Consider the following 22,012-nt stretch of genomic DNA (forward strand, 5'->3'; position numbering starts at 1 on the left):
TAAGGGTTAATAATTAAGGTCTATTATATGCGTTTGCACTATGATCTGCAGCTATGAGTTCAGCAGGTTGTATTGCAGCATCGAAGGAGGGGGATTAATGAAAGCGAAAAGACCTAAATATACGGTGTCCTTTATTAAGTAGAAGAAGAGAATATTACACATTAGGGAGAATTTAAGACTTGATAAGCCCGGCACATGAAGATATCAGTGCTCCTCTCTGTGGTCATCATATACATGTCATCTACCAGGGATACAAGCAAAAAATCAATGTACTAGAAGCTACGATAAAACGTATCAACTGAGAGATGAGCCCGCAGGACGCCCATACTCCTGCAGGCTACCGGATAATATCAACTCAAAGGTTCATGCCCAAAGGGATTTCTTAGAAAATATGTCCAGAAACAAGTTTAACAACCAAACTGAAAAACTATACCCTTAAAAATTCACTTTTATTAATATTCTTTAATAAGCATATAGGACTCATAAATTCTTTAAAACATACATATTGCAACAATGAGTACAGATAGTGTAATAAGGGTTCCGTATAATCGGGGAACAATTAAATGCCAGGTGGGTAAGGTAATAAGGATTAATCAACGTATAGCCAGGGAGCACAACACAGACCTAACAGGTCCCCGGTTCTCCGTACCATCTCTCCCGTCCTGGCAGCGGAGGTTGGCACCCTAATTTGTACTGCGTGGCGCCCCCGCTCAACGTTGGTGTCCCTTATAAACTTTGTTGTCCCCTATCTGTACTAAGCAACATGCTGCAGAAAGCAAAAGAGGAATGGAAGAAGGGATCTACAAATGCTAAATTGCCCTGATAGATTTTGATGCTCTTTTCTAATACTGATCCATCTCCACGTGGCATAAGATGCTGTGTGCATAGAGATGGATCAGTATCTCCTATCAGTCCCCTGAGGAACCCTGTATATTGCAGGGGGAAACACGTTGGGACCACCATTGAGGGACAAAAAACAATAAGTGTTATCTTCTCTTTTATAATACCACATTGATGGTTGTTATATGTAAAAATCCGGATTTGGCAAAACTTTGATAAGTGTCTTTTCTATTCTATTGAATGACTTGGGATATTTGCATAGACATTGTTGTCTTTCTATATGGTGATTTCACCAACACAGTGTATATGTGTCACGGGGTTACTGCGACAGAGAGGTTCCAGAGAACTGCAGCGTTCTGGGCATAGTTCAGACATACTGGGCCGAAGCGCCTCTCCAGTTTATTAACTTACTGCTTTTTGCAGCAGTGCAGGAGTTAATCTGGGTTGCTGGGTTTTCCTGAGATTCTGGTCAATCAGCTGATTTGGGTTAACTACTCTTTTCTTCTATATAGACTCGGCTCTGACTTCCTGGGGTGTCAGTGATCAGTTCTTCTGCCTGACTTGGAGAGTGAAGGAGCAGCGTTGTGTTTAGGAGCTTGGAGGTTTACTTAGCTATCATGGTTGCTGCGTGTTTACTTGCATTCTCTCCTTTTTGGTTTCCCCTCCTTAACTCCCTTGTGTTTCCTCTGTGGCTGAGTGAGCATTTCATGTGACTGCTATTTCTGTTTACCCTGTCTGTATTTCCCTGTCTTGTCACAGTATCATTCTTTTGTACTGTCTTCATCCCTGGGAAGAGAGGGTGTCATTATCAGGGCTTGCGCATTAGTTAAGGAGACGCTGGCGGCTCAGGCCTCCTCACCATCAGAGGTACCCTGAGATAAGGGAAAGTCAGGGCCCCTCTAGTGTGGCAGGGACAGGTGCGGGTCCCAACACTCAGCCATTTCCCGGTTTCGCCATTTACGGTGTGACAATATGTGATCTGAGGGGAGCAATTGAGATGAGTGCATGATCAGTGACAATTCAATATGAGGACATTGTTTATATATCATTGCTGAGGTTCTATCCTTATTGAGAATCACATGTGAGTTTATCATATCTTAGTCACAGTTTTTCTTTCCCCCTCTTTTTTGTTGCCCCTAAGAAGTGTGGGTAGAAATATTATTATACCGCAGGCACGTTTCCTGCCATTATAAGAAATTTGGGTATGATCACACTATTTAAGAGACCCACTTAGAAAAGCGCATCAAAATCTATCAGGGCAATTTAGCATTTGTATATCCCTTCTTTCATTCCTCTTTTGCTGTCTGTAACATGTTGCTTAGTACGGTTAGGGGCAAACAGGCTTTATAAGGGACACCAACGTTGAGCGAAGGCGCCACGCAGTACAAATTAGGGTGCCAACCTCCGCTGCCAGGAAAGTAGAGATGGTAGGGAGAACGAGGGACCTGTTAGACCTGTGTTGTGCTCCCTGGCTCTATACTCGTTGTTGTGTGTTGTACTCATTTATGTTTTCAAGAATTTGAGTCCTATATGGTTTTTAAAGAATATAAATAAAAGTGAATTTTTAAGGGTCTAATTTTTCAGTTTGGTTGTTAATTTGAGGAGACTCTGTCTATATACATTTACGCTTTGGTGTTTTTCAGAAACAAGTTTATCCATTTTTATCAAGTCTCTGTGGCTACCAAATTCCTCGTCACCCACTCCCTTTCGATCTTTTCCAGCATTGAAATTGCAACACAAGAAAAAGTTCTGTATTTATAGAAATCTCAGGACGGATAGACATGTTACTGATAATGGAAAAATGGAAACAAAATTTTTAAAAAATCTCGATTTATTCCGCGTCGAGTATGAGCCCCACGTGCAGAAATCCCGGCACTTACAGCCTTGGCTGCTATCAATGAGGTTATTAATGATTGTCTGAGGAATGTTCTGCAGCATTTAATGCACTTGGGCAAGTCATCAAGATCCGCTGCTGGCAGCTCCTTTTGTAATTGCTGCCCAATGAAATCCCAGATGTACTCGATGGGAGACAAGCCCAGGGATGTTGCAGGCCATGGGAGCACATTTAAGCCATGCAGGCTGCTCACAACATCACGAGCAACGAGTGGCCTGGTGTTGTCATGTTGAAAAATTGTTCTTGGATCACTTTGGAGAATTGGCCGCACCACTGGTTCCACCACCAAATCAATGTAACTCCGATATGTTAGTGTACATGGAATGAAGAGTATAGGGGTTTGATTGCATTACATTATGACTTAGTCTTTACCTTCATTTTATGCTCTTTTTATTGTTAAATGTCACTCAAGCAGGTGGCATATGTGGCTGATGGACCTACTGTGCCATGGTGCCAGGCTTACCTAGGAGGGGCGTAGCTAAGTGGTTACCTGGTGTTCACTGGAGCTCCTGATGGCGGAGTCACTCTTGAGCTGCAGGTAGCCACCAGGTACCACACCTAGGCAGTCCCCAGTACTGCAGCAGCTGACTTCAGGGCTCAGGTACACAGACACAGACTGGACTCTGGCTCCGTTCAGACTACTCTTCAGGCAGGATACGGATACTGACACAGCGACACAGTCAGGGCTGTATTCGGAGACTGCTATAACAGTCTTGATACATACATGTTGAGACATACAGGTCTCGGGAACTGGTTCAGGTACTACTGGAGTGGCTTCAAAGTTCAGGTACCGCCGATGTGGTTTCGGATTCACATACCGCCAGATGCAGTTCCAAGATTCAGTCCCTGGCCACACAATGACACAGGGGTTCGGGTTCAGGTACTGGTCACACACAGACCAGGGGACCTAACAACTGAAATTGCTTCAGCACCTCCCTTCTGGGGAGGGTGCCTTTTATACTAAATGCGCGCACTGCCCCTTTAAGAACATGGGAGCGCGCACACTAGGCACACCACCAGGAACACAGTGCGAGGATGTGCCGAGCGTTGAGAGGTGACAATGCGGCTGCGGCAGTATGTTGGCGTCCCTGCATGGAGGGGGAAGGGGAAGCCATGCAGAGGCACCGGCATAAGTGTATGAGTGTAGGTGGCATGTACACCTACAGTATGATCCAGAATAAAAACGCACTGACACTTGGGGATACAAGATAATTACACTGACAACTGGGATACAGGAGGACACTGACACTCGGGGTACAGGATAATGACACTGACACTCAGGGTACAGGATGATGACACTGACACTTGGGGTACTGGATGATGACACTGAACCTCGGGGTGCAGAATAATGACACTGATACTCGGGGTACAGGATAATGACACTAACACTCAGGGTACAGGATAATGACACTGACACTCGGAGTGCAGGATAATGACACTGACACTCGGGGTACAGGATAATGACACTGATACTCGGGGTACAGGATAATGGCACTGATACTCGGGGTATAGGATAATGACACTAACACTCGGGGTACAGGTAATGGCACTGACACTTGGGGTACAGGACAATGACACAGTGAAGTTTGGGTACAGAATAATGACACGGAAAGATAAAGAATAATAACTTGCCAATACATATCCACATGATAATTTACACAAGAATTGTGGAAGAAATGTGACTGCATCACCTCCTGGTAATATATAAGGTATATAGAGAGCCTCATGTGCTGTGGTTAGTAGGACAATAACTGTAGTGGGTGCAGTAGTGGCTGTGGTATCTGGCCCTATATGTAGCTGAATCTACTTGTGTACTGATCTTTGTATACAGCCCAGAGACACAAAATCTGTATGATGTCTCCATCTGGTGGAGAAGAGCAGGAAAGCAAGTATCAATATAATGGATGCATTGCCTTCATGACTTTGCTTTCCTTCGCACATATGAGGAATGTAATGATTTTCTTGCTGCTTCTTGCTGGATAATCATTGACTTTAAGGAATGTTTTTCTTGATTAGTCCTGAAAGGTTTATTTTTTGGCCTGAGCTGAGATGTTCGAAGCTCTGACTTCTTGGCCTCCCAATCTTCATCCATCTCATCCAAGGGGTTATCCTCCAGTGCTGCCGCCAGACGGTGATCTCTGCATTCTACTTCAGCCCTGAAAAATCCAATCACATTCATTAAAATACCTCTAAAAGACAAAATATTGCATACATTTTCAGATTTGCTCCATTCCCTTTTCCAGCATTGTCCATCGCATCCGCCAAATACAGCAGGGATGTACAACACAATAGACACAATATTGAAAACTGCAATACTCCCCCCAAAAAAAAAGAAGCCATGTACAGCACCAATATCAGGGACATATTAACCCCCTGGAGACACAGCCAATTTTATTTTGTTTTTTTTAACCTCCTTGCCTTTTAAGAGCCATTTTTTTTATTTCATTTTTTTTTCATTTATTTTACCAAATAAAGTACCTAAAATTTGAAAAAAAAAATTCCAAGTGGGATGGAATTGAAAAAATATATATATATATATATTTTTTTTTAAGATTTAGTTTTTTTCAACATTGGGGTAAAAAATAACCTCTTGTAACTTTTTTAAACAGGTCAGTACAGACTTAGTGATACCAACATTTTATACTGTATAAATGGGTTTTAGTCCCATATTCTGAGAGCTATAAGCTTATTTAATTTTTAGTAGATCCAGCGGGTTGAGGGCCCGTCTTGTTTTTTTTTTTTTTTTAATCTATTTTGATGTTCAACTGCACAAGATACATATTTGGATATTTTACTAGTTAGGGCAATAGGGAACCCGATAGCTCCCCCATTTACCCTAATCCGCCACCATGTGCTTATTCTTATGTTAACACTTTGCCTAACAAGCCCATTGCCCAGTATAAGTGGGGCATTGGTTTCCCCAGACTAGTTGTCCCACTAATCATGTTACCGCGCCCAGTTTGGGAGGCACGTGGTACTTGTCAGCTTCACTTTCAGCACGTATCAATACAAAATTACTTTACCTTATTACTTTCTTAGATTTTTTACATTTTGACATTTATGTTTGTGGGTAGATGGATTATTTAATCTCTTACATTTTGGAGAGTTTTATATATACTTAACCCCTTTCCAACATCTGCCATATACGTACAGCACATGTCGGGTCTCTCTGTTCATCGCGGGCTCCAGGCATGAGCCCGCTAGTTTCCGGGGACGTGACAGGTGATCGGATTAGCTGATCTAGGTGTGAAAAACTTGTTGCATCATTCTTAAGAAGACTCATGGCTGTACTAGCTCAAAAGCGGACTTCTACTCAATACTGAGAAAAGGTTCTGAATACTTATGACCATGTGAGATTTCAGTTTTTTTTTCTTTTTTAATAAATTTGCAAAAAATTCTCCATGTCTGTTTTTTTTTCAGTCAAGATGGGGTGCAGAGTGTACTTTAATGAGAAAAAAAATGAACTTTTTAGAATTTACCAAATGGCTGCAATGAAAGAAAGAGTGAACAATTTAAAGGGGTCTGAATACTTTCTGCACCCACTGTACACATATTTGGGATCGCCGCATTCAGAATCGCCAGATCCATCAATGTGTAAATAGAATTAATCCGATCGGTAAACGGCATAATGAGAAAAAAAATCAAAACGCCAGAATTAGGTTTTTTTGGTCGCTGTAACATTGCAAAAAAATGGAATAACAGGGGATCAAAAGATCGTATCTATCCCAAAATAGTATGAATAAAAACTTCAGTCCGGCGTGCAAAAATAAGCTCTCACCAAGCCCCATATCCCGAAAAATGGAGACACTACGGGTCTCGGAAAATGGCAACTTTTTTTTTTAACAAACTTTGGATTTTTTTTTCACCACTTAAATAAAAAAGAACCTATAGATGTTTAGTATCTACGAACTCGTAATGACCTGGAGAATGATAATGGAAGGTCAGTTTTAGCATTCAGTGAACATGATAAAAAAAAAAAAAAAAAAAAACGACCCTTAAAACAATTGTGATATTGCACTTTTTTTTTGCAATTTCACAGCACTTGGATTTTTTCCCCCCATTTTTCAGTACACAATATGGTAAAATCAATGGTGTCATTCAAAAGTACAACTCGTCCCGCAAAAAAAAAAGCCTTAATGTGGCCATATTGACAGAAAAATAAAAAAGTTATGGCTCTGGTAAGAAGGAGAGGAAAAAAAAAAAATCGCAAAAATGGAAAATGGTGAAAGGGGTTAAAAAATCTTCTTTACAGTTTTAGGGGACTTATACCTGCGATCGCTTGGTTACCCCATATAATACACAGCTATACTGTAGTATTGCACTGTACTGAAAAAATGAAGACCTTGTATGAAGCCCAACTACAGGCTGGGCTTCATTGGAGTACTAAAATGGAAGACATGGGGGCCTTCACTTCGCATACGTTGAGAGGGGACGCCATGGAGATGCCATGTTGGAAAAATTGTAAATGCCACTGTCACACATAAGAGTTCCATTGAAAGGTTAAACTGTTGAAAATGGAGCTAACGCTGATCGAAGCAGGTACTCTCAGGTGCCTACTGTGTATCACAGGTGGCGCTCGCAATATGGAGCTCTAAAGCCCGTTCCACACAAGCAGTGGGCCATACATGTACGGCAGATGTCTCCAAAGGGTTAATGGCAACATACATGGTGCTCTGTATGTATATCAGGTCCCCGACCTAATGCCTTTGCATCATTTGTAGTGGCCATCGCCCAAAACCCCAAAATTAATTCAGATCCTAAAGAGAATAACTGAGAAACCATCATCCGTTACCTCCGACAAAGATGCCCCCTGACCCCAGGGCTGACCCAATCTCAAGATTATTGTTTGACAATATATGGATAAAACAGCAGGACAAGAGAAGTGCCACCTCCAGGACACTTGCCTATTTTACTAGGAGTCCAGGAGGTGTCACCTTTTAACATGAGCTCCAAAGACATGCTGGGAGACATGCTCACTTACGTCTCCAGAAACTTCACGCAGTCTTTGTGGCCGTAAATCTCTGCGATTCTCCTGGGCGAGTCTCCATGAAAAGAAGTGGCATCGATAGGTGCATGTAAGGAGTGAAGGGTACGGAGGACGCTTAGCTTTCCTGATTCTGCAGCAAAATGTGCAGGTGTCCATCCGATGTCCGTCCTCAGACAGGGCCGGGCCCCATAATCCACTAATAGCTTCACTGTGTCCGACTGCCCTGCTGGAAGCAAGGAAGGGCATTCAAAGAGGGAATGGTAATGTCTGATTCTTGGACAAAACTCTAAGAAATTACTATATGGAGAAGGTAGAAATGGTGCGTGCACATGAATTTTATACAGCCTTGCCCTCAGATGTATCACTATAATTCCTGCTCAGTCTATAATATAATGACAACCAGAGTGCCCCATAACAGCGTCAGCTATAGGGTCCCCATAACATTACAGTCAGAATACCCCATACCAATGCCAGCTACAGTGCGCCCATAACAGTATCAGCTTCTATAACAGTACCAGTGTTAGTGCACCCATAACATTATCAGATTCTATAACAGTGCCAGCCACAGGGCACCCATAACAGTATCAGCTTCTATAACAGTGCCAGCCACAGTGTGCCCATAACAGTATCAGCTTCTATAACAGTGCCAGTCATACTGCACCCATAACAGTATCAGCTTCTATAACAGTGCCAGTCATACTGCACCCATAACAGTATCAGCTTCTACAACAGTGCCAGCCACGGTGCACCCATAACAGTATCAGCTTCTATAACAGTGCCAGCCACAGTGCGCCCATAACAGTATCAGCTTCTATAACAGTGCCAGCCACAGTGCAGCCATAACAGTATCAGCTTCTATAACAGTACCAGTGTTAGTGCACCCATAACATTATCAGATTCTATAACAGTGCCAGCCACAGGGCACCCATAACAGTATCAGCTTCTATAACAGTGCCAGTGTTAGTGCACTCATAATAGTATCAACATCTACAGCAATGCCAGCCACAGTGCAGCCATAACAGTATCAGCTTCTACAACAGTGCCAGTTATAGTGCACCCATAACAGTATCAGCTTCTATAACAGTGCCAGCCACAGTGCAGCCATAACAGTATCAGCTTCTATAACAGTGCCAGTCATAGTGCACCCATAACAGTATCAGCTTCTATAACAGTGCCAGTCTTAGTGCACCCATAACAGTATCAGCTTCTACAACAGTGCCAGCCACAGGGCAGCCATAACAGTATCAGCTTCTACAACAGTGCCAGCAACAGTGCACCCATAACAGTATCAGCTTCTATAACAGTGCCAGCCACAGGGCAGCCATAACAGTATCAGCTTCTATGACAGTGCCAGCCACAGTGCACCCATAACAGTATCAGCTTCTACAACAGTGCCAGTTATAGTGCACCCATAACAGTATCAGCTTCTATAACAGTGCCAGTCATAGTACACCTATAACAGTATCAACTTCTATAACAGTGCCAGTCTTAGTGCACCCAAAACAGTATCAGCTTCTACAACAGTGCCAGCCACAGTGCATCCATAACTGTATCAGCTTCTACAACAGTGCCAGCCACAGTGCAGCCATAACAATATCAGCTTCTATAACAGTGCCAGCCACAGTGCATCCATAACAGTATCAGCTTCTACAACAGTGCCAGCCACAGGGCAGCCATAACAGTATCAGCTTCTATAACAGTGCCAGCCGCAGTGCTCCCATAACATTATCAGCTTCTATAACAGTGCCAGTCACAGTGCACCCATAACAGTATCAGCTTCTATAACAGTGCCAGTGTTAGTGCACCCATAATAGTATCAACATCTATAGCAATGCCAGCCACAGTGCACCCATAACTGTATCAGCTTCTACAACAGTGCCAGCCACAGTGCATCCATAACTGTATCAGCTTCTACAACAGTGCCAGCCACAGTGCAGCCATAACAATATCAGCTTCTATAACAGTGCCAGCCACAGTGCATCCATAACTGTATCAGCTTCTACAACAGTGCCAGCCACAGGGCAGCCATAACAGTATCAGCTTCTATAACAGTGCCAGCCGCAGTGCTCCCATAACATTATCAGCTTCTATAACAGTGCCAGTCACAGTTCACCCATAACAGTATCAGCTTCTATAACAGTGCCAGTGTTAGTGCACCCATAATAGTATCAACATCTATAGCAATGCCAGCCACAGTGCACCCATAACAGTATCAGCTTCTACAACAGTGCCAGTTATAGTGCACCCATAACAGTATCAGCTTCTATAACAGTGCCAGCCACAGTGCACCCATAACAGTATCAGATTCTATAACAGTGCCAGTCAGAGTGCACCCATAACAGTATCAGCTTCTATAACAGTGCCAGTCTTAGTGCACCCATAATCGTATCAGCTTCTACAACAGTGCCAGTTTTAGTGCACCCATAACAGTATCAGCTTCTATAACAGTGCCAGCCACAGGGCAGCCATAACAGTATCAGCTTCTATAACAGTGCCAGCCACAGTGCACCCATAACAGCATCAGCTTCTACAACAGTGCCAGTTATAGTGCACCCATAACAGTATCAGCTTCTATAACAGTGCCAGTCATAGTACACCTATAACAGTATCAACTTCTATACCAGTGCCAGTCTTAGTGCACCCAAAACAGTATCAGCTTCTACAACAGTGCCAGCCACAGTGCAGCCATAACAGTATCAGCTTCTACAACAGTGCCAGCCACAGTGCAGCCATAACTGTATCAGCTTCTACAACAGTGCCAGCCACAGTGCAGCCATAACAGTATCAGCTTCTACAACAGTGCCAGCCACAGTGCACCCATAACTGTATCAGCTTCTACAACAGTGCCAGCCACAGTGCAGCCATAACAGTATCAGCATCTACAACAATGCCAGCCACAGGGCAGCCATAACAGTGCCAGCCGCAGTGCTCCCATAACATTATCAGCTTCTATAACAGTGCCAGTCACAGTGCACCCATAACAGTATCAGCTTCTATAACAGTGCCAGTGTTAGTGCACCCATAATAGTATCAACATCTACAGCAATGCCAGCCACAGTGCACCCATAACAGTATCAGCTTCTACAACAGTGCCAGTCATACTGCACCCATAACAGTATCGGCTTCTACAACAGTGCCAGCCACAGTGCACCCATAACAGTATCAGCTTCTATAACAGAGCCAGCCACAGGGCAGCCATAACAGTATCAGCTTCTATAACAGTGCCAGCCACAGTGCACCCATAACAGTATCAGCTTCTACAGCAATGCCAGCCACAGTGCACCAATAACAGTATCAGCTTCTACAACAGTGCCAGTCATACTGCACCCATAACAGTATCGGCTTCTACAACAGTGCCAGCCACAGTGCACCCATAACAGTATCAGCTTCTATAACAGAGCCAGCCACAGGGCAGCCATAACAGTATCAGCTTCTACAACAGTGCCAGTTATAGTGCACCCATAACAGTATCAGCTTCTATAACAGTGCCAGTCATAGTACACCTATAACAGTATCAACTTCTATAACAGTGCCAGTCTTAGTGCACCCAAAACAGTATCAGCTTCTACAACAGTGCCAGCCACAGTGCACCCATAACTGTATCAGCTTCTACAACAGTGCCAGCCACAGTGCAGCCATAACAGTATCAGCTTCTATAACAGTGCCAGCCACAGTGCATCCATAACAGTATCAGCTTCTACAACAATGCCAGCCACAGGATAGCCATAACAGTATCAGCTTCTATAACAGTGCCAGCCGCAGTGCTCCCATAACATTATCAGCTTCTATAACAGTGCCAGTCACAGTGCACCCATAACAGTATCAGCTTCTATAACAGTGCCAGTGTTAGTGCACCCATAATAGTATCAACATCGACAGCAATGCCAGCCACAGTGCACCCATAACAGTATCAGCTTCTACAACAGTGCCAGTCATACTGCACCCATAACAGTATCGGCTTCTACAACAGTGCCAGCCACAGTGCACCCATAACAGTATCAGCTTCTATAACAGTGCAAGTCACAGTGAATCCATAACAGTATCAGCTTCTACAGCAGTTCCAGTCTTAGTGTATCCATAACAGTATCAGATTCTACAACATAATGCACCCATAACAGTATCCACTTCTATAACAGTACCAGCCAGAGTGCACCCATAACAGTATCAGCTTCTATAACAGTGCCAGCCACCGTGCACCCATAACAGTATCAGCTTGTATGACAGTGCCAACCACCGTGCACCCATAAGAGTATCAGCTTCTATACCAGTGCCAGTCATAGTGCACCCATAACAGTATCAACTTCTACAGCAGTGCCAGCCACAGTGCACTCATAACAGTATCAGCTTCTACAACAGTGCCAGCTATAGTGCACCCATAACAGTATCAGCTACTACAGCAATGCTAGCAATAGTGCACCCATAACAGTATAGTCACAAGGCATCTACAATAGCTGTAGTGTCCCCATAACAGTACCATCATATTACCAGCCACAGTTCCTTTATGTATATTATAATACTCTCAAAACAGTGTTAACCAAAGTGCCCCCGTGACAATATCAGCATCAGTGTACTCAGAACAATGTTAAAGAGCATGCTTAATATTTATACAACAGTGACCCTATAACATTGCCAGTACACCCACAACAGTGCCAGCTAAATTTTTTATTCCTTCATTTAGATTCCCTTTACTGCTAATACTAACACTAATAATAGTACGTAATATCTGTTACTTTAGAGTGTGTTACTTAACTAACACCTAATGAAGCTTACTTTTATAACTTGTTAAAAAGGAAATGGGTCTTCAGTGCGGCTAAAATTAAGAATCATTTTCCCCCTCAGATCATTTTTCTCCTCTAGGGGTTTATTTTATTAGGGTGTTCCTATCGATGTACTGGACTCGTTGCACGTGCCAGTTTCCTTTCATACTACTGAACGTTAGAGGGGGACACCAAAATGGCTTTATTGGGATCCTGAAGCCTGGGACCATGATGGTTTAGGGTAAAGTTCCATGTTTCATCATTTCCTTAATGTGCTTGGGACTACTGTATAATGTGGACCTACCTTTGGCTGCTGCCCAGTGCAGTGCGGTCCTGTCGTTCCAGTCAATATCTTTGTGATTTGGGTCATGAAGACCTTTCTTCAAGATTTCAGAGACCAAATCATAATCCCCGAGAGCAGCCGCTTGGTGGAGTTCAGTGACGTCTGCCATCTTGTAAATTTCTGGTTGTAAAGAGAAAACATAAATGTAATAAAAACATTAGTACATAGAGATACACTATATTGACAAAACTATTGTGCCCCCTCCACATTACACCTAAAGAAGCTTTTCTGACCTCCCATCCATAGACATCAATATGGAGTAGGTCCCTCAGCTCCCACTCTTCTGGGAACAGTCATGGCCGAAAGTGTTTGCACCCTTGAAATTGTTTCAGAAACTGAAGTATTTCTCCCAGAAAATTATTGCAATTACACATGTTTTACTATATTGTTTATTTCCTTTGTGTGTATTGAAACAACACAAAAAACTGGAAAAAAAAGGCAAATTGGACATAATTTCACAGACCACCCCAAAAATGGGTCAGACAAAATTGTTGCCACCTTTCCAAACTTGTGGGTAAACAACTTTGTTTCATGTGATGTTTGTTCAAACTCACCTGTGGCAAGTAACAGGTGTGGGAAATATGAAAATCACACCTGACACCAGATAAAAAGGGGAGAAGTTGACTCAATCTTTGTGTTGTGTGTCAGTGTGTGCCACACTAAGCATGGAGAACAGAAAGAGGAGAAGGACTGAGGACTTGAGAACCAAAATTGTTGAACAATATCAACAATCTGAAAACATGAATTTCACCCCTGCCCCAGCACATTGGTAGCTGTCGTATGCACCTACTAACCACATCATGACTGGAGGGATGCTTTTTTTTAACCACCACTAGAACTATTAAAACTTTATAAAAAAAAATGCATGATGTGGGCACATGGGACTGTCAACACTGGTGCCAATGAAAAACAACTTAAAATGGTTGTCCGGTCACCAGATGTTGATATCTTACCAGCAATATTAGATTGGCGAGGATCCGTCTCCTGGCTTACCCTCCAATAAGATGTTCTGAGCTCCAGTGGCAGGTGTAAACACTGAACTTAGCTGTGAGAACAAAGCCAGCTCACCCAACAAAAGACTATGATAGTCTTCGGCACGGAAGAATCCACTTCTGCCCAACATGGCAACAGGTAAATCCAAGTAAGAAAGTCCTTCTGAAGGTCCCAATTAAAATAAGATTTAATTCCAGCAAAGTTAAAAAGATGATATCCTCTGGTACATCCAAAGTATAACTAACGAATTTCTTACGCGTTTCAGACTTTATGAAGACGTTTCAGACGTTTCCTTACTTTATGAACTGAACACATCTGCACCGCGCAGCTCAATTCAGTGTGTAGCAGCCGCTTCTGAGTACTGCAGAACAGGTTATTATCAAGAGAATAGGAGTTCACCTGCAGTACCCAGCAGTGACTGCTACACATTATATGTAGCTGCGCAATGCAGCTCTGATCAATCTGTTTAACGTTGGCCGTCGTCGAAGCTCGCATCAGCTGATCGATAGAGGTGCCGGTTGTTGGATCCCACCGATCTGACATTGAGAGAACTGATACTTGTAACCAGACAACCCGTTTAAGTTGGAAGATGCAACGTAAGCAACCATTTATAAAAGGGTCATAGCTTTGTAAAACTCAGTAGGAAATACAATTTAAGAAGGTTGTTCCATAAACAGCATATGTCACTGATATATGGATCTATGAGGGTGTGGAGGCTGAGATCCTCATTGATCACAAGTATGAGAAAAAAAATACTGCATTGAATGGTGATGAGCATGTGCGACCACCATTCCTGTAGGCAGCAAATGGAGCAGAGGTCGCACATGCTCAGTACTGAGCCTCTCACACAGGCTTTGGATCCCCTGTTCTCATGATGAGCTGGGGTCCCAGTATTTGGACCGCAGCAATTATATACCTAGTGCCCACTTTAAATTCCATTTAGGCTATGTGCCCACGATGCAGACATGCTCAGGAATTTTTCCTGAGCGTTTCTGCATCTCCCTGGCAGAAAAAAACGCATGCGGATTGTACATGTGTTTTTCTGCCAGGGACATGCGGAAATGGAGCGTTATTCACTGACATTTCCGCATGCGGATTGACAAGTGCTTTCCAAGCGATTAGCATCACTTGGAAAGTGCTTGTGACAACTAGGTCACACTATATAAATCCATGCAAAGGGCATGGATTTATATAGTGTGACCCGAGAGAGTGGTTAAAAATAAAAAAATAAATGTATACTTACCCTCCGATGGCCCCCGGTGTCCTGTGTAATGCAGCGACCTGCGGCATTACGGTAATGGAACAGGATGTGTTTTGGCTGACCATGTACCTCCCCCTCAGGTGATTGGTCACATGACTGTGACATAGGACAGGTACTGTGCACACAGAATGTCTGGTCACATGACTGTGACATAGCACAGGTCCTGTGTGTGTGTACTACAGGATATATAAACCCTGGTAGTCTTGAGACAGGGTGTGTAAGGCGTGAGGCCTGTTCCCGTGTGGGACACCGCTAGAGTGTGAGGCCTAGTGAGGCCTATTGAAGCCTGGTGGAGCCTGAAAGGCGGAGGCTGGATCCTTAGCTGTGTAAGCGATCCCAGTAGCCTTGGAGGGCCAGAGGCTTGGAAAGCAAGAGCCTGAAAGGCGGAGGCTGGATGTTGGCTGTGTAAACATACCAGTAGCCTTGGATGGTACGAGGGCTGGAGACCCCCATCTGGGAAGCCGTAAAGGCCACAGCAGTGGCAGAATAAACCTGAAGCAGCTAAAACCCGCCAAAGGTAAAAACACTGCGTTATATGAACATTTATGTTGTTGCCTAGCTGAGGGCTGTAACTGGAGCCAAGTGGATGTGTCTGTCGCTGGAAAGGCTCCCGAATGTTGTGTGTGTAATATGCCGGTGAGCCTCTAAGATGGACTGTGTGATAAGAAGTTATGAAGTGCAATAAACTGCTGAAGTGTGAAAACTGAAAAACGTGGCTGGTGTGCTTTAATTGACCCGGTGCAGCGAGTATCCCCCAGTATGATGACTAGCGCTGCCTTACACCTGCTTTACACTCCGTTCTCCCTTGCCGACAGCGGTGGATTGAAAGACCTGCCGACGTCAGCGTCGCGTGACCCGTCACATGACTCTGACGTCAGCGCAGGTCCTTCAATCCACCGGGAAGCAAGGAGCAGCACAGTGCGGGCCGCCGGAAGGTTATTATACATTTATTTTTATTTTATTCTTTTTTTTACAGATTTTTTAATGGTACCTGGGTGTGGATGAGACTCTCCTCTCCTCTACACCCGGGTACCATCTGCACATTAGAACATGCCAATTACGCAAGTACAGATGCAGTCTTGCGGAATTGGCGCGTTCTAATGCAAGTCAATGGTGGCGAAAACGCAGCATTTCCGCAAAATAATTGGTAGTGCTGTGTTTTTTTCCGCAATGATAATCCGCAGCGGAAATTAATTTCCGCAGCATGTGCACAGCACATGCGGATTATCATTGGGGAACATTGCTGCCCTTCTACCATGCGTTTTTAATGCGTTTCCGCAGCGTTTCTGCAGCTGCAAAAATGCTGCAGAAACGCATTAAAAACGCATCATGGGCACACAGCCTTACACAATAATCGTTTCTATTTTCTAGTTTCTAGGTGATTAGAATGATGATTATTACATAGATACAGCAACACAGTGATTCAGAAAACTTGCAACGAAAGTTGTTCCTTACTGTGTCCTGCAGTCGTAGAGAAGCATTATGATGTTTCCACCCAGATCTTCAGAGGAGAACATTACAGAAGTTCAGGAAGGGCGTCTTTTGTTGTTGGAGGCCACCATGGAAACTCTCTCCTCCCCGTTGTGTGACTGCCGCCTCTCATTGCTGCTCCGTGCTTGTGAAAATCTCTGTTAACAATTGCATAAACTTCCATGTTAAGGAAACTTGGTAACTGCTAGATCAGATAATCCGAGATTATTAGAAATAAGACTATACATCCAGATTTTTCCTGGCAGTCCACATAATGTCCTCTATGATGACCCTATCCCAATTCCCTAATAGTTTATCTAGACAGGGGTTAGACAAAATTCTACATGCGGCAGGAAATTTCTGAAATTACTCCCCTCCTCCACAAGGGGTTTTCCTGTGGAAAAAAAAAGTGGAGACAGTTCTGCAAAAAATGTTTTTTCATTAAACCTGGCCTTAAAGAAGTAATTCTATGTGACTGCAGACTTTCTTACAGTGTGCACACCGTGCGATGTCAGTGTTCGCCGGTATTGCCGGGGAGAGCGGGCAGTCATGGACCACAAATATTCGAATTTGCTGCTTCCGGTCACATTCTGACTAGACATACTCGGCCTCACTCAATACATGTGCATTGAGCGAAGCCGAGCACGTCTAGTTGAATGTGGCCGAAACTGTGCAAATCAAATATTTGGGGTCATGTGGCGCGCTCAATGCCAACACTGCATATACAGTGACTGCAGACTTTTATCAGAAAAGCAGATAGCCCCTTTACGCTCTCTGTCCAGAAGCAATGACCTGAAATGACTTCAGTATTTCAGTATAAGAAGTTTATGCAAGAACTGTAAGGAGAAATTCAGATGTAAGGTTGTGACCACATACCATAGCAGTAAGTTGAAAACGTTCTTGTGACAACTTCCGTGGTATTTGTCTATCATAGTGAGTGTATATTTTTATAGCTATAGATATGGCTCACATATTATATACGTATATGGGCTACAAAAGCTGATCAATAGTAGGAACAGATGTGCTTAATATAGACCATACATAAATCATGATACTGTAATGCAGACATTATGATCACACTACATTTTCCCTGTACTGTAACATCACTGAGTTTACACTGATTGCAGAATTATTAGGCAATTTGTAATTTTGATGATTAATTTTACTATTGCACAACTGCAGTCCTGTCGGTCATTCCAAACCTGAATGTTTAACAAAAAGTGAGGTTTTGTGTTTGTTAGGAAAATATCTACAGTGGGGAAAATAAGTATTTGATACACTGCCCATTTTGCAAGAGGGAGAGGGCTCTGCCCATGAAGGCTCACACTCAACCGGGCACACTAATAGTTGCCCAATAATTCTGCACACATACAGTGAGAAAAATTAGTATTTCATACACTGCTGATTTTGCAAGTTTTCCCACCTACAAAGAATGGAGAGGGCTGTAATTTTTATCGTAGGTACACTTCACCTGTGAGAGACAGAATCTTTGAAAAAAAAAAAAAAATCACATTGCATGATTTTACATAATTTATTAGCATTTTATTGTATGAAATAAGTATTTGATATAATAAAAAAACAGAACTTAATATTTGGTCCAGAAACCTTTGTTTGCAATTACAGAGGTCAGACGTTTCCTGTAGTTCTTGAACAAGTTTGCTCACGCTGCAGCAGGGATTTTGGCCCCCTCCTCCAAAAAGATCTTCTCCAGATCTTTCAGGTTTTGGGGCTGTCGCTGGGCAACATTGAGTTTTAGCTCCTGCCAAATATTTTCTATTGGGTTCAGGTCTGGAGACTGGTTTGGCCACTCCAGGACCTTGAAATGCTTCTTACGTAGCCACTCATTAATGACCGAAACACACAGCCAGGTTAACTGTCATGCTGGAAGACCCAGCCATGATCCATCTTCAATGCTCTTACTGAGGGAAGGAGGTTATTGGCCAAAATCTCGCGATATATGTCCCCATCCATCCTCCCTTCAATATGGTGCAGGCATCCTGTCCCCTTTGCAGAAAAGCACCCCCAAAGTATGAAGTTTCCTCCACCATGCTTCACGGTTGGGGCGGTGTTCTTGAGGTTGTACTCATCCTTCTTCTTCCTCCAAACACAGCGAGTGGAGTTGATTCCAAAAAGTTCTATTTTGGTCTCATCTCACCACATGACCTTCCTCCATGCCTCCTCTGGATTATCCAGATGGTCACTGGCGAACTTCAAATGGGCATGGACATGTACTGGCGTGAGCAGTGGGACCTTGCATGCCCTGCAGGATTTTAATCCATGACAGTGGATAGTGTGTTTCTAACGGTAATGTTTGAGACTGTGGTCCCAGCTTTCTTCAGGTCATTGACCAGGTCTTTCTGTGTAGTTCTGGGCTGATTCCTAATCTTTCTCAGAATCATCCTTACCCCACGATGTGAGATCGGCCATGGAGCCCCAGACAGAGGAAGATTGACAGTAATCTTGTGTTTCCTCCATTTTCTAATCACTGTGCCTTCTCACCAAACTGCTTGCCTATTGTCCTGTAGCCCATTTCAGCCTTGTGCAGGTCTACAATTTTGTCCTTACACAGCTCTTTGGTCTTGGCCATTGTGGAGAAGTTGGAGTGTCATTGATTGAGTGTGTGGACAGGTGTCTTTTATACCGGTAACAAATTCAAACATGTGCAAATAATACAGATAATGAGTGTGGAGTAGGAGAAAAACTAACAGGTCTGTGAGAGCCAGAATTGTAGCTGGTTGGTAGGTGATCAAATACTTATTTCATGCAATAAAATGCAATTTAATTATTTAAACATCATACAATTATATTATATTTTTAGATTCTGTCTCTCACAGTTGCCATGTCATTATTCTCTCATTTTTAAGGCCTTTACTGGCAGCCAAGCAGTGGAGACCTCTATGCTGTGATGGAGCCTTGTCCAGCAGAAAAATCATGGTTTTCTTGAAAGATGCAGAATTTTCCCTTTACCACTGCTTGAAGAAAGTGTCTTCTAAACACTAGCAGTAGGTTTGAAAGTTGCTTTTGAGCCCATCTTCAACCCGAAAAGATTCTACTAGCTCATCTTAAATAATACCAGCCCATGGCAATAACCCACCTCACCTTCACTGGCATCAAAGTGGAAGTGAAGGTCTGTACCCATTACTGATCCAGAGTCAGGCCCATCCATCTGGTCTATCAAGAGTTACTCTCATCTCATCAGTCTATAAAACCTACAGATATTTCTTGGCACAGCCTTGACATTTCCCCTTCTGTGCCTTGTTCAGTGGTGGTCGGGTTTCAGCCTTCATGTTTGATTCTTCTCAAATCAGGGACCCTGTTGACTATTTGCAACAAAGCTTTTGTAGGTTCTGCGATCACTAAGCAATATCTTAGCAATTTCAAAAGTGATGTATCCCACTGTAAGACTTGTAATAATTCCTGACTTTTCAGAGTCAGTTAAATATCTTTCTTGGCCCATTTTCACTGATAATTATGCACACCTTGATAAAGGGTTTTGATATCTTTTACTGTGACATCACTGTGATTTTTATCCCTGTACCCGTGACTTCTCTATATTTATTATCTCTGTTCTGTGACATCGCTGCTTATTATTCCTGTACTGTGTGCATTATCCCTGTACTGTGATATCATCAGGTTTATTATCCCTGTACTGTGACATCACTGCATTTATTATCACTGTACTGTGACATCACTGTGTATATTATCCCTATACTGTGACATCACGGTGTATATTATCCCTATACTGTGACATCACTGTGATTATTATCCCTATACTGTGACATCACGGTGTATATTATCCCTATACTGTGACATCACTGTGTTTATTATCCCTGTACTGTGATATCATTGGGTTTATTATCTCTGTACTGTGACATCACTGTGTGTATTATCTCTGTACTGTGACATCACTGTGTTTATTATCCCTGTACTGTGACATCACTGTGTTTATTATCCCCGTACTGTGATATCATTGGGTTTATTATCTCTGTACTGTGACATCACTGTTTGTTATCCCTGTACTATGACATCACCATGTTAATTATTCCTGTACTGTGACATCACTGTGTTTATTATCCCTGTACTATGACATCACAGTGTTTATTATCCCTGTACTGTGACATCACTGTGTGTATTATCTCTGTACGGTGACATCACTGTGTATTATCCCTGTACTGTGACATCACTGTGTTTATTATCCCTGTACTGTGACATCACTGTGTGTGTATTATCTCTGTACTGTGATATCATTGGGTTTATTATCTTTGTACTGTGATATCATTGGGTTTATTATCCCTGTACTGTGACATCACTGTGTGCATTATCACTGTACTGTGATATCATTGGGTTTATTATCTCTGTACTGTGACATCACTGTGCATATTATCCCTATACTGTGACATCACTGTGTTTATTATCCCTGTATTGTGACATCACTGTGTTTATTATCCCTGTACTGTGATATCATTGGGTTTGTTATCCCTATACTGTGATATCATTGGGTTTATTATCCCTGTACTGTGACATTACTGTGTTTATTATCCCTGTACTGTGATATCATTGGGTTTATTATCTCTGTACTGTGACATCACTGTTTGTTATCCCTGTACTATGACATCACCATGTTAATTATTCCTGTACTGTGACATCACTGTGTTTATTATCCCTGTATTGTGACATCACTGTTTATCATCCCTGTACTATGACATCACAGTGTTTATTATCCCTGTACTGTGACATCACTGTGTTTATTATCCCTGTATTGTGACATCACTGTGTTTATTATCCCTGTACTGTGATATCATTGGGTTTATTATCTCTGTACTGTGACATCACTGTGTGTATTATCTCTGTACTGTGACATCACTGTGTTTATTATCCCTGTACTGTGACATCACTGTGTTTATTATCCCTGTACTGTGATATCATTGGGTTTATTATCCCTGTACTGTGACATCACTGTGTTTATTATCCCTGTACTGTGATATCATTGTGTTTATTATCTCTGTACTGTGACATCACTGTGTTTACTATCCCTGTACTGTGACATCACTGTGTTTATTATCCCTGTACTGTGATATCATTGGGTTATTATCTCTGTACTGTGACATCACTGTGTATATTATCCCTGTACTGTGACATCACTGTGTATTATCCCTGTACTGTGACATCACTGTGCTTATTATCCCTGTACTGTGACATCACTGTGTGTGTATTATCCCTGTACTGTGATATCATTGGGTTTATTATCCCTGTACTGTGACATCACTGTGTATATTATCCCTGTACTGTGACATCACTGTGTATATTATCTCTATACTGTGACATCACTGTGTTTATTATCCCTGTACTGTGATATCATTGGGTTTATTATCCCTGTACTGTGACATCACTGTGTTTATTATCCCTGTACTGTGATATCATTGTGTTTATTATCTCTGTACTGTGACATCACTGTGATTATTACCCC

General features: G+C 42.7%; 1 protein-coding gene across 2 annotated transcripts; it reads right to left on the minus strand.

Annotated features, from left to right (window-relative positions):
* Positions 1–2,582: 2,582 nt before the first annotated feature.
* Positions 2,583–16,656, minus strand: ANKRD66 (ankyrin repeat domain 66). 2 transcript variants are annotated; one of them, XM_073673915.1, is made up of 4 exons: positions 16,531–16,656; positions 12,783–12,941; positions 7,716–7,944; positions 2,583–4,890 (listed from the first exon to the last, which is right to left on the minus strand). In XM_073673915.1, the coding sequence occupies exons 2-4, from the start codon at positions 12,928–12,930 to the stop codon at positions 4,650–4,652; spliced, it is 618 nt and encodes a 205-aa protein (XP_073530016.1). In that variant the 5' UTR covers positions 12,931–12,941; positions 16,531–16,656; the 3' UTR covers positions 2,583–4,649. The 2 variants fall into 2 exon arrangements, with proteins under 2 accessions (XP_073530016.1, XP_073530014.1); XM_073673913.1 differs by having other exon boundaries at positions 7,716–7,947.
* Between the last annotated feature and the right edge of the window lie 5,356 nt (positions 16,657–22,012).

This window comes from Phyllobates terribilis, unplaced genomic scaffold, assembly GCF_046119375.1.
Source record: "Phyllobates terribilis strain yellow unplaced genomic scaffold, ASM4611937v1 Scaffold_3__8_contigs__length_932513732, whole genome shotgun sequence".
NCBI classification, from domain to species: Eukaryota; Metazoa; Chordata; class Amphibia; order Anura; family Dendrobatidae; genus Phyllobates; species Phyllobates terribilis.

Excerpts from the sequence above, each read along its gene's own strand:
- ANKRD66 (XM_073673913.1), bottom strand. The coding sequence starts at position 12,930 with ATGGCAGACGTCACTGAACTCCACCAAGCGGCTGCTCTCGGGGATTAT. Across the intron at positions 7,948-12,782 it reads GCACTGGGCAGCAGCCAAAG|CAGGGCAGTCGGACACAGTG; the intron begins GTAGGTCCACAT and ends CCTTGCTTCCAG. Across the intron at positions 4,891-7,715 it reads TGCGTGAAGTTTCTGGAGAC|GGCTGAAGTAGAATGCAGAG; the intron begins GTAAGTGAGCAT and ends TGGATTTTTCAG.